The sequence below is a fragment of the Dama dama genome, chromosome 17 (assembly GCF_033118175.1).
Source record: "Dama dama isolate Ldn47 chromosome 17, ASM3311817v1, whole genome shotgun sequence".
In the NCBI taxonomy this organism is placed as follows: Eukaryota; Metazoa; Chordata; class Mammalia; order Artiodactyla; family Cervidae; genus Dama; species Dama dama.
Genome location: NC_083697.1, coordinates 22,806,278 through 22,820,870, shown reverse-complemented (window position 1 = coordinate 22,820,870; position 14,593 = coordinate 22,806,278). Strand labels below are relative to the sequence as shown.

The 14,593-nt window shown below is 42.0% G+C and overlaps 1 protein-coding gene across 5 annotated transcripts in view; it reads left to right on the top strand.

The window, feature by feature from the left end:
- The first annotated feature begins 5,878 nt into the window (after positions 1–5,878).
- Positions 5,879–14,593, top strand: part of SEC24B (SEC24 homolog B, COPII coat complex component) — an 80,156-nt gene continuing 71,441 nt past the window's right edge. For 3 of the 5 annotated variants that reach the window (XM_061164227.1, XM_061164226.1, XM_061164224.1), the window contains exon 1: positions 5,880–6,235. In XM_061164227.1, the coding sequence (XP_061020210.1) occupies positions 6,109–6,235 (127 nt within the window). In that variant the 5' untranslated portion in view covers positions 5,880–6,108. Of the gene's footprint in view, positions 6,236–14,593 lie in introns of all 5 variants that reach the window. The other 2 variants (XM_061164225.1, XM_061164228.1) reach the window with 2 other exon arrangements.

The window sequence follows — 14,593 nt, the reverse complement described above, 5'->3', positions numbered from 1 at the left end:
CGTTAGATTCTTACAAAATTCTACTTTGCATCCAGAAGAACGTTAGTAGTTGCTTGTCATTCCCACAGTCCACAGTCACCACACCTGGTCCCCAGATCTACATCACAGCTCCCCACCTACCCCCAACTGCCTGCCACCATGGAAGTTGGAGGAATCATTTCTGCTGGGTCACCGGTGGGTCAGTATCTTAAAAAAGTACTACAGGTGTAGAAAGCCATGGATGTGCCAGACCCATTTTAATCTATACTTCAACATGTTATTGTTGTTCAGTTGCTCAGTTGTCTCTGACTCTTTGTGACCCCATGGACTACAGCATGCCAGGCTTCCCTGTTCTTCACCATCTCCCAGAGCTTGCTCAAACTCATGTCCATTGAGTTTGTCATGCCATCCAACCGTCTTATCCTCTGTCGTCCCCTTCTCCTGCCTTCTGTCTTTCCCAGCATCAGGGTCTTTTCTAATGAGTCAGCTCTTTGCATCAGGTGGCCGAAGTATTGGAGCTTCAGCTACAGCATCAGTCTTTCCAATGAATATTCAGGACTGAGTTCCTTTAGGATTGACTAGTTTGATCTTCTTGCAGTCCAAGGGACTCTCAAGAGTCTTCTCCAACACCACAGCTCAAAAGCAGTTCAACACCACAATTCATCAATTCTTTAGTGCTCAGTCTTCTTTATAGTCCAACTCTTACACCCAAACATGACTACTGGAAAAACCATAGCTTTGACTAGATGGACCTTTGTCAGCAAAGTAATGCCTCTGTTTTTTAATATGCTGTCTAGGTTTGTCATAGCTTTTCTTCCAAAGAGCAAGCATCTTTTAATTTCATGGCTGCAGTCACCATCTGCAGTGATTTTGGAGCCCAAGAAAATAAAGTCTGACACTGTTTCCACTGTTTCCCCATCTATTTGCCATGAAGTGATGTGGCCAGCTGCTAGGATCTTTGTTTTTGAATGCTGAGTTTGAAGCCAGCTTTTTCACTCTCTTCTTTAATCCACGTGAGTAGGTGGGAATACTGCTAAAAGACTCTCTTTGGAGGGCATTCCTTTCCTCAGTGGACTTTGAAATGTAAATGAAAAGTTGCCTTTGGAACCTTGCTGCTCAAAGAATGGTCGTGGGCCACAAGCATCAGCATCTCCTGGGAGCTGGCCAGAAATTCAGAACCTCAGCCCTTCCCAAATCTACCAAATCAGAAGGTGCATTTTAACACAATCTTCAAGTGATTCATAGGCACATTGTAGTTTGAGATGCACCACTTTACATCTTGCATCAACAGAAAAGAGATGAGGAAGCTTGATTCTAAATCTTCAAAGAAACTCACTTTTCTGTGTGGTGGAAATATATTTGTGACCTAAGAGAGTTCATCCGGGATTTGTATTGGGACTTTTGAAGAAAGGAGCTTTGGGAACCTAACCTGTTCATATGTGAAAGTTTCTAAGATTCTAAAAATGGGTTGTATATCCCTGTTTTCTGAAACAGAGAATAGAACATAAATTAGATTTCTTAGTAGTTGAGATGGAGAAGGCAATGGCACCCCACTTTAGTACTCTTGCCTGGAAAATCCCATGGACGGAGAAGCCTGGTAGGCTGCGGTCCATGGGGTCGCTAAGAGTCAGACACGACTGATCGACTTCACTTTCACTTTTCACTTTCATGCATTGGAGAAGGAAATGGCAATCCACTCCCGTGTTCTTGCCTGGAGAATCTCAGGGACGGGGCAACCTGGTGGGCTGCCGTCTATGGGGTCGCACAGAGTCGGACACGACTGAAGCAACTTAGCAGCAGCAGCAGCAGTAGTTGAGAGGCAAAGTTATGAATATCTGTATATAAAAGAGTGATATTCTAAAGAGTTTTCAAGTTATATAGTAGATGCTCAGTAAATGAGAGTCTGCTCTATTCAATTCCCTTCAGAATACCAGCTTAGAAATTCTCAGATGGTAGAGACCTGTGGGCTATGTTTATCATATTCTCAGTGGAATATATAAGGTTGTTCAATTGAACTAATTGCCTCAGGCTGCTATGCATTTTCACTTATACCTTTTCCCCAATTTTCTTGTCTCTCCTGTATTTATTCCACCAACCAATGGTGTTGCTGCTGCCATTGTGCCTATATCCACAGTGTTTCCTTCCTCTGCCTCATGATTTATTCTTTCTAACCTGCTGTGGGCTGGGTGAGTGGAGAGCCACAGAAATTACCGTATAACTAAAATAACAGCCAAATATTCTAAGTGAGAACTTGAGAGGATTTTCTGTAAGTGCACTTTTTGCACACAGGCTATGTGGTCATTATTTGCCTAATAGTCCCACCCTTTTATTCATTTTTTTATATTTTAGGATCTTAGTTGTCTTAGATACTTCAGACTTCAATGCTAGTTAAATGACATCAACATAGGTGATCAACTGATATGAACAACAGTGAAATGATTTCTTCCTGCCATAAGATGAATCTTGGAACTCAACTTAGGATGCTCCAAGAAAAAGAAGAAATGAAGATATACAGGGAACATGAGAAAAAAATAAAAGTAAGTTTAAAGAAAAAGAAAAATCGAAGAAATCCATATACAAGAGTCAGTAGTGATATATGTAAAAGATATGTGTGTACACATATATATATGGGGACAGGTTACATCCTATTAATCTTTGTATCCCCAATACCTGGCTTATTAAAAATGCAATAAACGTGTAAACAGATCAGAACAAGGAGAAGAAAAAAGAAAACTGTGTCTTCATATTGGTAGAGGGACTCCTAATAGGGAATGCCACTAAAAGAGGGAAGGTGTTCTACAAAGGCCAAATGTGATTTAAAAACGAGAGGGGGTAAAAAAGCTGTGGAAGATGGAAGCCAGACACAACAGAGAAGGAACTGGATTAGCATTTTTTTGATATAAAAATAGGTGTTCAGTTGCTCAAGCCTCCCACAACTTCTGTTACAGAGAATATGAGTCCCGAATTGGGGGTGACAAATAGTGGCACATGTCAGAATTTGACATTCAGGAAAAATGTCCCTCCTGCACCTGTGGCAGAGCTCACTTTCAATAACGGCATTTTTCTTTTGGACACAGACCTGGTCTCAGCATTGCCCATCAAAACAAGCAGGATTGACACTACCATATTGGGCACTCTAGCACTGTAATCACACACCTACAAAATATCACTTTCAATAATTGGCAAAAAATTGGAGAAATGTGCTGAAGAAAAGAACTATTATCCCCCAATGTAAAAAAAGAATGGAACAGATTCAGCTTCATTTTGCTATTCAAAGCAGTGGTTCTCAAATTTTCCAGTACATCAGAATTACCGGGAGAGCTTGCTTTTGGGTCCCATCTCCAGAGTTCAGTAGGTATGGGGTGGGACCTGAGAATTTGCATTTCAAACACTTTAAGATTCACCATTCAAAAGAATACTGGAACAAATTCTAAATATGTAAAACTGAAAAATCTTTTGACAAGCAAAATAGTACGTTGTAATTAGCATAGCTTTATGAGAAAAAAATGTAAATTAACTAACTATAGCTTGTAGTGAATACAGCAAAGATTTTGATGCTAAATAGACTCTGGTTTAAGCTCTGGATCTGCTATTTACAGATTCATGATTTTTACCAAGATTACTTAAACTTTATATAAGCCTTAGTTTCCTCTGGTAAAATGGGGATAAGAAAAATATCCCATAGAGTTACTGTGAGGATTAAATGGGGAGGGGGGAATATATCTGAAGAGACTAGCACAGTGCCTGGTACATAGTAAGCATTCATTCAGTCCTTCATCCTTTTCCTCTTCTTGGCTGACAGCAGTCATGGGTCTTGAAGCAGTAGAGTTGAAATAACATATTTTTCATAAAGACTGTAGAATCTGTCATGCAAAAAGACTCATAAAAATGAGAGAAAATATTATGATGAATTAGTGGACAAGTGTAAGCCACTTAGGTGATAAAGATTGCAGGGAGGTCCAGTGGTTAAGACTCTGCTCCCAAAGCAAGGGGCATGGGTTCGATTCCTAGTTGGAGAACTGAGATTCCCCATGACTGGCCAAAAGAAGAAAAAAAAAGATTGTGGGGAAGAAGTGTTAAAACATAGCATTCTCGTCCTCCTCTTAGAAGAGTCTCCCCTAAAGAGACAAGGTTCAACTTCATCCCCTACACCTGTGATTAAAATGGGCTTCTTACACCCAAGAGGATACATTCCAGGGGCAGAAAGCCAACTGCCTAATTATTCCCTTAAGGGGCTTTTTTTCCTGAGCCACTTTTCAAAGGACTCCCAGGAAGTGTTGAAAACTGTTATTGTATAATCTTCTTGATGAAGCAAGGTGTGACCTTTTGCTCACACAGAGGCTTAGGTTTTTGTGGAAAAGCTGCTAATGCTGTGAAAAAGCACTTGCTCATTTTGTGTAGATGAAATATAATGTATTGTTGAAAATCCTAAAACTCCAAAGTACAAACTACTACAAAACACAACTGTTAATTGTATATTTGATGATATACATTATTTTTAATGATTTTAGGTATAACAGTATTGTGATTATGTTATGCATTTAAAGATACATGTTTAATGCTTACCTTTAAAATAGTATGTCTGAGATTTGTTTGAAAATAATCTCAGGAGAGTAGAGGTTGGTGCCGGTATAGATGAAACAAGATTATCCCGAATTGACAAATGTTGACTAGTTGATGAGTATATGATAGCCCATTATACTATTTTCTCTTACATTGTATTTCTTTTATTATCTACCTAAAATGTTTTCTAGGACAGGATCGTCTTATACGTGTAATTTTCTCTAAAGATTCTGAAAATTTACATTTAACAAACTCATAGGCTTTAAACCGAAGAATCTGACAATGTATCTTCCACATGCAGGAACTAGTATATTTTAGCATTTGGTACTGTTTGGGTGCTTTATTAGTGTAAATGTATAAAATGGAAAGGAAAAATTAACCAGAATTGTGGAAATAAGAATAAACATAAATTCCAAAAAGAAAACCTACAAATCCAACTACTGAAACCCTATTTGTGATTCATCTGGTGCATTAAAGCACCAAGTATCATTAATTCATGGCAACAATTAAAAGGGGAACTTTGCATTATTCTACAACTCACTTTATGGTCGGTATAATCATTCAGTAATTAGAAATATCATCTTGCTGGATTCCATTCGGAATTCGATGTTTTTGAACAATTTCATTTCTAACACGGAGTAAGTGTGGCCAGAATAAGATGGCAAAACGACTTGGGTAATGTAGTCCAGGGCTTGCTTGCCAGTTAGCCTGTTGGGACATGCCAGAGATTCAAAGATTTCCCTCACGAGGACACACGAAGCTGAGTTCTTGCTTTGGGTGCTACAGCTTCTCTTCTGAATACCAGCAGGACGAGCCAACCCTTGGCAAAAATCTCGAGGAGGTGAAGTTTGTCTTTCGGTTTCCCCTACTCCATCTTCCCCTCTGCTCTTCCCGGTATGTAAGTCAGTGCGAAAAGTTCTCCGTTCTGACTGAGATTCTGTGTTTATCATAGAGAAATGTTTCTTTTTCGTTTGCCTTGCATTATAACTGCCGAAGGGCAGGGCGCTTGGATGCCTATTTCCTTCAGAATTTAATATTAAGGGGGAAAACACCTCAAGATTAGAAAAACAAAGACAAACCCCGGGTTCCTCTTCGGAGGAAGGGTGACTGGGGTCAGTCCGGCCAGACGTATCCCTGGGTTTCGGAGCTGGGCTCCGCAAGCAGCTCTCGAACTCCCTCCCCACCGCCGCCCCGCGCCCCTTCGACCCAGGTCCACCACTCTCGCCCCGGGAGGCCGCCGCCCCGCGCCCCGCCTCCGGCCTGGGTGCGCCCGGATCCGCCTGCAGGGGGCGCTGCGACGAGCGCAGCCCGTGCCTGAGGGGAACTACCCGGGGGTGGGAGTCCCGCGGCTCCGCGCTCGGGGCGGAGGCGAGGCAGGGTCCCGGTGCCCGCGGCGGCCCAGCTGGGCTGTGCAGTGGGACGTGAGCATTCCAGCCGCGGTCCCGGGTGACTCCCTCGGTGACGCCGGCCGCGTTCTTTCCTCTTCCTCTCGCCTCTCCGGCCCCGCCTTCCCTTTTCCTCCGCCCACCCTGCCGAAGCCGAACCGCCGCCGCCAGCAGCGCCGTCATGTCGGCCCCCGCCGGGTCCCCTCATCCGGCCGCCAGCGCCCGAATCCCGCCCAAGCTTGGCGGAGCCGCCGCCTCAGGAGCCGCCGCGCCGGCAGGCCCGGGCCCGGGGCCGCACCAGCAGAACGGTGAGGAGGGCGGCCGGGGCGGAGCGCGGGGCCTAGTTGCCGGCGGGGCAGCCTGCGCGGCGCGATCCGGCCGGGAGGGCCGGCGGGCGGCGGGAGTTGGGGGCTGCCGGGCTGGGGGCGGGGGCCGCACGGCGGGAGCCTGACGGGGGGCGGGGAGAGGGGGGATGGACGCCTCGGCGCGGGGCCGACCCGGGGCATCGCGGGCTCGGGCTGCTTCTGGAGTGTGGCCCCAGGCCCTAAACCGCCGGGGCGAGTTGGGGCGTTGAAAGGGGGCAGCCCAGAGACCACGTGAATCGCGGTTATCCAGCCCCGGGCGCGGGCAAGGCGCCCCGAGCGACCCCTGTCGCGGGCAAGGCGCCCCGAGCGACCCCTGTCGCGGAGAGACCCGGGGCCGCAGAGTGCGTGGTCCGGCGAAGGCTGCTTGTAGCCATGGAGCTGAGGAGGGTTGTGCCCTTCCTGTCTCGGGGAAAATTGCTCTGATTTCTGAGGCCCGGCGAGCACGCTGCCTGGAAGGAAACTTCAGTTAGTGCTCAAGTTTGTAGACAAAGGGTGTAAATAGGCAACCCGAGTGTAACTGGAACCCTGACCCAGTTCGGCCTTCGAGATCTGTCGTTGCTGCTGCGGCCGCTACTCGAGCGCCTGGAACTGGCTGGTTGTGTTTGAAAAGGAGCAGGTGTCAAACGGATTTAAACGAATACTTTTAGATCTGGGTGTCCCCCGCCTCTCCCCCGTCCCCCAGCTTCACTTTCAGAAACAAAAACGTGCCAGAGTTGGCCCTGTTTGAGGCAAGGCCTTCATACCGGCAGCAGGCATTGCAACGTGAAGGCCGCTTTCAGACTAAGGTCGTGGGCTTTGGGGACGTAACAGTCTCCGCTGAAAAATGATGCTTGTAGAATATCCATTCCTTCAGTTAGTGGATGGGGCCCGGGAAGAGGGGCCCGCTCTGTATAAACGGTAATATTTCCGATGAGAACGCTCGAAACTAATTGACTGAATACTTTACAAGAATATGTCTGGTTCTCTGTTTGTATAAGAGAACAAAGTCTGGTGGTGCTCTTCAAATGATTGTTGGACTGACCTATTTTACCCAGTCTGCTAGTGAAAACTTACTGGACTTTATAAATCAGTTCAGCGAACATTTAATTTTTATAGCTGATGCTGTTCACGCTTGCAGTTTATCGTTTATCCTGAGAACCAGAAGTTGAGGTTTTTTTTTTTTTTTTTTTTTGTAAGTCAAACGTGATGGCTTAGTCTTCATAATCCTTTGGATCAGCCATAGTTGTCAGTGTTACATGCAGTACTTTTTCTGGTCAGTGTAGTAGGTTTTGTTCTTCTGCCCTGAACAAACATGAAGATATTATTTTTGAGCAGTTTTTCTTCCTGTAAACTTAGCATAAATTCTTGTTTTTGTTTAGTTTTTGAAATAGCTTTGTGTGTGGAAGAACTGAAAGAAGAGATCCCCAGTCTTTTATAATATTGTAAATCCATGCTTAATAGTGATCCAAGGATTGTGTCTTTTCTTGATTTTCTGATTATGCATTATTGTCCTAGTGTACAATTTTTAAGGTGACAAATATTTGCCTTAGTCTTACAAATTTTGTGAATACTCAAGGAGTGACAGGATATCAGTTGTAATCAAGATGTTAAATATGTAAAAAATCAGTTAATACATTTAGAAGCCAGATATAAATGATGCTTGCTTTCTACTGTTTATAATCATTACTTTCCTTTGATAGAATTCATTTCAGCATTTGTTGCATGCTTGCAGTTGGGGACTCGAGATTAGCCTAGTAGATAAAACAAAATCCCTGCCTTCCTCCTAAATTGACATGTATTTTGGTGACATTCAAGTTGGTTATGACCTTGAGGAATTTGACAGGTAGAGGTAGGAGGGGAGGGCTGTTGCAGGGACATGAACCAAAGTTGAAAAATTTAGGAACCAAGAAGCAAAAAGAGTGCCAGGTGAGAGGGAAAACCCAAGGGATTAAAGCTGAAAACAATACTTGAAAGGGGCCAGATTACAGAAAGGTCTTGAGTGTTAAGGAATTTGGAAATTAAGATAAAGAACTAGAGTTAATTTTTGTTTGTTTTTGTGAAAATAAGTGGCTTAAGTAGATAAATAAGATCAAATCTGTTTTTGTTTTGCTTGTTAATCTCAGAGAAAAGTAACTTTTGCTTTTGGAATCCATAGATAACGGTTAAGCAATCATTTGGGTTTGTGATTGATTCTTCAGTCCTGCATAAACTAGTTTGCCTTTTTATATCTCTGTGGAATTCCAGGCGTGATGAAAAAGAAATAGATCAGAAGTATGAGTTTGAAACATCACAGAAGACAGTTGTAAAACTGGAGTGGTACCTACCAATCACTTACTTTAGTGTTTATCAAACATTTTTAAAAACAGATTTCTTTTCCCAGAGGAATTTGTAGAGCCCTGCTACAGACATCTGAAAAAAGCAGAGCTGTTGTGGTTAAAATAGAGGTGGAGGTCCAGGTGTTTTTGGAGTACAGCCTGTAAGACACCTAGTTCGATTCCCTAATTAAACAGATAAAATCAAGATCCAGAAAGTTTTGGATGGGTGTTTTTCACCAATGCCTGTATAAGCTTCTTGAGGGTGACTGGCTGTATCCTGTTCACCGCTGTATACTCAGCATTTTCGAGGCCTAGAACAAGTTATAGTTTCATTTGTTAAATGAAGTCTAATACAGTTTTTCTAGTTTCAAGTCCAGATCTCTTTCTATTAACAGACTCTAAGAAGTCTCTTACTGGAAACTTTGACTTTGGAAAGGGTTGGGAGGCAGAAGCCCAGACTTCATTAATATTTTTCCTTGTTTTCTGTGTTTAGCTGTTAACATACTTTCCCCACTTATTCCTCCACCCCACCCCCCCCACTTATTTGAAGATACGATTTGACTTCTTTGAGTTTGTGAATTATTTCTTTTTGAACTTTATTCCTTGGAGTTACATTTCTGTACTTCAGTTTTTCACTGAGCAGCATATGGGCAGTTTAGAATCATTGTATTTTCATAGAAAGTATTAGTTGAATATTTTTCAGCTTACACTTTGCCTTTTAAGAGTCCTTCCAAAACAGAGTCCTCAAATAAGGAAAGACTGAGTGAATAATATCCTGGTAATTACGGCATAACCCCATTGTTGTTGTTTAGTTGCTAAGTCATGTCTAATTCTTTTTGGGTCTGTGGACTGTAGCCTGCCAAGCTCCTCCATCCATGGGATTTTGAAGGCAAGAATACTGGAATGGGTTGCCATTTCCTTGTCGAGGGACTCTTCCCAACCAAGGGACTGCACCCACATCTCCTGCATTGGCAGGCAGATTCTTTACTTTGAGCCACCAGGCAACCTGGCATAACTCCATAATTTCTCCCAGTTGACTTAAATTGAAAGAGGTATTTTAGAAGTGGTTTTTTGTTTGTTTGTTTGTTTTGGTGGGGGGCACTCAGATTTATCAGTAAAACTCTGCTTTCTGATTCTTCTTTTAGGAAGCAAATGGTGCTCATTTTCAAATGAAAATGTGTTTTCTTCCTACCATGTGCCTTTCCCAAGAATGATACTATCGGCAGTTTTATCATTTTATTGTCCATAATGCAAGAAAGATGAGATAGTAATGGGAATTATCAGACTTCATTACTTTATTATTAGACTTCATTACATAAACTGGAGAAGGAAATGGCACCCCACTCCAGTGTTCTTGCCTGGAGAATCCCAGGGACGGGGAGCCTGGTGGGCTGCTGTCTATGGGGTCACACAGAGTCAGACACGACTGAAGTGACTTAGCAGCAGCAGCAGCAGCAGCAGCATTACATAAACATACCTTTCACTCAGGAATACTATCTGGTGGGTTATAGGAAACAGTTCAACTTTGAGAGCACATGCAAAATTTAAAATCATACAAGTGTACATACAGATACTAGTGTATCTGAAGTACGTCCTTTTTGATCAGAGCAGTGTCTTTGTCTCAAGTTTCTAGTCTTCCTTTATAGCCAACCAGAAGCATCTGGTCCTCTCTTGAAGACAGTGCTATGGTATAATATAACTTTCTGCATACATAATTTCCTCCTAAACTGGTTAATAGATGTCTCAAGGATCTTATAAAATATATACGCAAGTGTCTGGATTGTTTTTACTTTTTGTTGTTGTGTTGTTTTAGTTATTTTATATTTTCATTCCCACCCCACACCTCCCCCTCAATTTCTGAGATAATATGTGTAATAATTTTTGTAGATCACATTCATTGCCACTGATCCCAGTATTTCAGCTAACTTCCATCTTTCTGATTGATCTGTAAACCCTGAAGTATTAGATGCTAAAGACGTTGAAATAGAAGGGATTTTGAGCCAATCTTCAATGGACTTTCCTAGAAATGAGAGCATCTTCAGAGTTAGCACTGCGTGTTAGAGCAGATCTTGTATTCAGCCCTGAGGAAGCTGCTATTATTTCCAGTAGGTTAAGCATACTCAGAATTGCCAGAAAGTGTAGGCTAGTGAAAAAAGGTGTAGGTTCTGTTACAGCCCAGGGTTTTGTGGAGAAAATTACTTAACATCTCTGGGCTTCAGAGGATAATAATACCTTCCTCTTAGGGTTGTTGAGAAGATTACATTAAATGAGGTGCTGTTTTTTAAAGTACCTGGTGTTTAGTAAAATGAGATGCTTTGCAAATGAGGGGCTCCTTCATTTCATTTCCTTCAAAACACCAGGATATAAATTCTTCAGGCAGCAGAGACCATGTGAGTTTTCCTCCTCATGTTCCCAGTGGCAGCATGCGATAGGCACTCAATGGAGTATGTGAACTTGGCTACTAATTTTCTCACACTGTCCAGCCCTCCCCACAAAGAATCTGCTCTTGGAAGGTTTCCTCCAGTAGGCCACTACCTCAGCTAGCTGGTTTGCGGGAAGAGGGGTTTTAAGTTTTCTACAATTGCGTGCCGAATGCTGCCAGGAAAAGGAATTGAGGAAAAGGGAGATAAAATAGGGAAGCAAGAGGGAGTAGTAAAATTGCCTTGCCTAGACCGTAGCCAAGTCCTAACTCGCTTGTTTTTCCTAGTGTTTCTGAGAAATAGGTATTGTGAAATGGGTTTGGAACCTTCACTGACTGGCATCTTCACTACTTCCGAACTGTGTGAAATTGTATGAATTAGTAACCTTTCACATCCTTGTTTGTTTGTAAAGTGATGATAGTGATACTTCACAGGATTTTATGAGAATTATATAAGATTATGGATAGAAAAGCATAGTACGTGGCATGTAGTATGTTTTCAACCAATATTGGTTTTCTTTTGGTCCCTTTACTCTTAGCAGTCATTATGATGGCATCCAAGAGGACAACCGATGGAGTGGCAGGAATAATCTATACTTAGTGCAGTGAGAGTTCGTCTAAATGGTTCCATAGGCTCTGTCTGCCAGGCGTGACTGGAACAGTTACCTTTGTAGCTGTTAGCCTTCCATCAGGAAGAATAATCCAGGGTAATGAGATGTCATTCAGACTCCCCATTTTTTAAATCACTAGGGTTATAATTGCAGACTTTTTAGAGCTGTATATGTCTGTATACATTTTATGCTCATTAAAAATGTATTTTAGCAATATTATTGATACTTTATATTCAAAATATTTAGTAATTAGTACTTAACGTACTGACCACTGAGTAGATCCCAGTCTTGACACTGGCGCAGAACTGTGTCAGGCTGTAATGCGCCTGGATTACTCCTTCAGTTGCTGGATCGTGAGTGGGTCTGGGGCAAGGGACCAGCATGGTGGGATGTAACAGGGAAGCAGGGTCAGGACTGTGAGTGTTCACCAACTGGCTCAGCAATGTTTTAATAAAGATGATTGTTAAACTACATATAGGCTGAATATTGAATTATTTCTTGATAGTTCAGCAATGAATGAAATAAATGTTTAGTAATGTAATTACTTTCCCAAATTAGTATGAATTGTATTTCAGTAGGACAGAGGTGCTTGTAGTTTGCTGACCTTGATGTCCTTTTGAAGATAATAAAAACTTTTTAATCTGTCTTTTTTAAAAAGTTGAAATTCTGGAATTCCTGGCAGTCCTATGGTTAGTACCCTGCACTTCCTCTGCAGGGGATGCAGGTTCGATCCCTAGTTGGGAAACTAAGATCCTGCATGTTGTGTGGCCTGACCAAAAAATAAAAAATGAAATAAATTTTTTTTTAAATGTTGAAATTTTTTAAATTTCAGGAATTTGATTCAGGAATTCAATTTCTCCTGAATTAATTCAGTCTTTTCAATTCAGGAAAGGACTAATGAAGCAAACATTTTTATATTCAAAATTTTACTTCTCTATGGAATGAGGGGAATGAGGAAACATTTAAGAGCCTATGATTTTTTTCGTATAGTGACTAGATGTTCCATAAAATACTTGCTGTGTAAATTTTGATTTTCATATCGAGTTTGCATGAAGCAGGGATAGAATCAGTTTTCCTTTGGTGAGAATCTGATCTCAGGAAGGAAATTATGTCACTGAGGCAAATCTATCCTTTGGGTAGATTTTGTGATAATTTTCTCTCAATAAGGATAGCAAGGGTGCTTATAGAAAATCAGAGGCTGTGTCTCACTTGTGTATGATAATATCAGTCAGGCTGACCATCTAAAACCTTTGCAGCTGTGATTAGAGCTGGGGAGATTATCCTGGATCTGGGAGGGCCTGATATACTTGCAACCATCCTTACTGGAAACTGGAGGAGTCAGCCTACAGAGAAAGGAACAAGACCACAGGAGCAGAGGTTAGAATGATGTACTTTGAAGATGGAGGGAAGGGGCCACAAGCCAAGGAATGCAGGTGACTGTTAGAAACTGAACAAGGTAAGAAAATGGATTCTCTCAGGCTTCAGAAAGAACCAGCTTTGCCCATGACACCTTAACATTAGCCCAATGAAACTGATTTTGGACTTCTGACTTCCAAACTGTAAAGTAATAAATTTGTACTATTTTAAGCCACTATATTTGTAGTAATTTATTACATTTGTACTGGGAAACTCATACATCTAGTAAGAAGGAAAAAAAGCGGCAATGTCAAAACACTTTAGATGCAATGAAATGCAGTAGATTTTTACTTTCCTTTTGTTTTGAGTGTTCTTATACTTGAACTACTAAAGAATAAAAAGTGTAGAATGGCAGAGAAAAAAATATTCAGACTTGTAATTTGTTCTGGTAGTAGAGTATAAATATTAAGTTTTGAATTCTTTCTCTTTAAATATCATGTGCATGCATGCATACAATCGCTCAGTCGTGTCTGACTCTTTGGGACCTCATGGACCACACCAGCCTCCTGTCCATGAGGTTTCCCAGGCAAGAATACTAGAGTGGGTTGCCATTTCCTTCTCCAGGGGACCTTCCCAACCCAGATATTGAACCTGCATCTCTTAAGTCTCCTGCATTGGCAGGCGGATTCTTTACCACTGAGCCACCAGGGAAGCCCTTAAATATCATGTAGTTGTTGATAATTGTGATGAGATAAATGCCTGATACAGAAATATTTGATGATTATTTACTGCACTTTTTTTTTTTCTTAAAAAATACAGCAGTGGACTCCATGAGCCAGTCACTGTCCTAAGCCTTAAGGATATGATAGAGCCGAGAGCAAAGTAGGCCCAGGTTTTTGACGTATAGAGTGTACACTTAGTTACAGTTCCATGTGGAAAGCACTGTCACAGAGGTCCGATATACTGTAGTACAACATTAAGCGGGCATGGACTTGTAGAATTGCAGAATGTTTTCTAGAGGAAGAGCTGAGTGCTGAAGGATGAGTAAGAGTTGGTCAGGTGAAGCGGGTAGAAGGGGACCTTGAAGGTTCCGGGTAGAAGGAAGAGCCTGTGTGAACAGTTGGAAGTGAACAAGCATGACTTGATAACTCTCTGTGCTAAGAGTAAGTATATGTGGAATAGAGATTTTCAGCTTTTTCACTCATGGCTACTTTAGTGCTGAAGTTTTTGGTGACATTCTTGAAGGAGTTAAACTTAGAACACATGTATTTTAAAACAGCAAGTTCCAGGAAAACTATATTAACATGATCCTCTTCAGAAGTCTTTATAAGGCAACTTAATATTCTGCCCTAGCAACCCCTTTGATGGCCTTTTGACACAAAGCTCTAGCCTGCAGCCGTACCTGACGTTGTGCTGTGGCTCCTTTGCTTTTCTTGTGGCAAGTTATACTTCTTTACCAGCTCGGCATTCTGTGTCACTTCATCACAACACTCGGCGTTTGTAGTTGTAGCAGAGCTGTTAATACATTTTATTGATCAAAGTGTGGCAAACTCATGTGAGGACTTGCAGTATATTAAGGTGTACCTTTAGGAAATCACTGTGAAAAGGAGGAGTGGTGAGC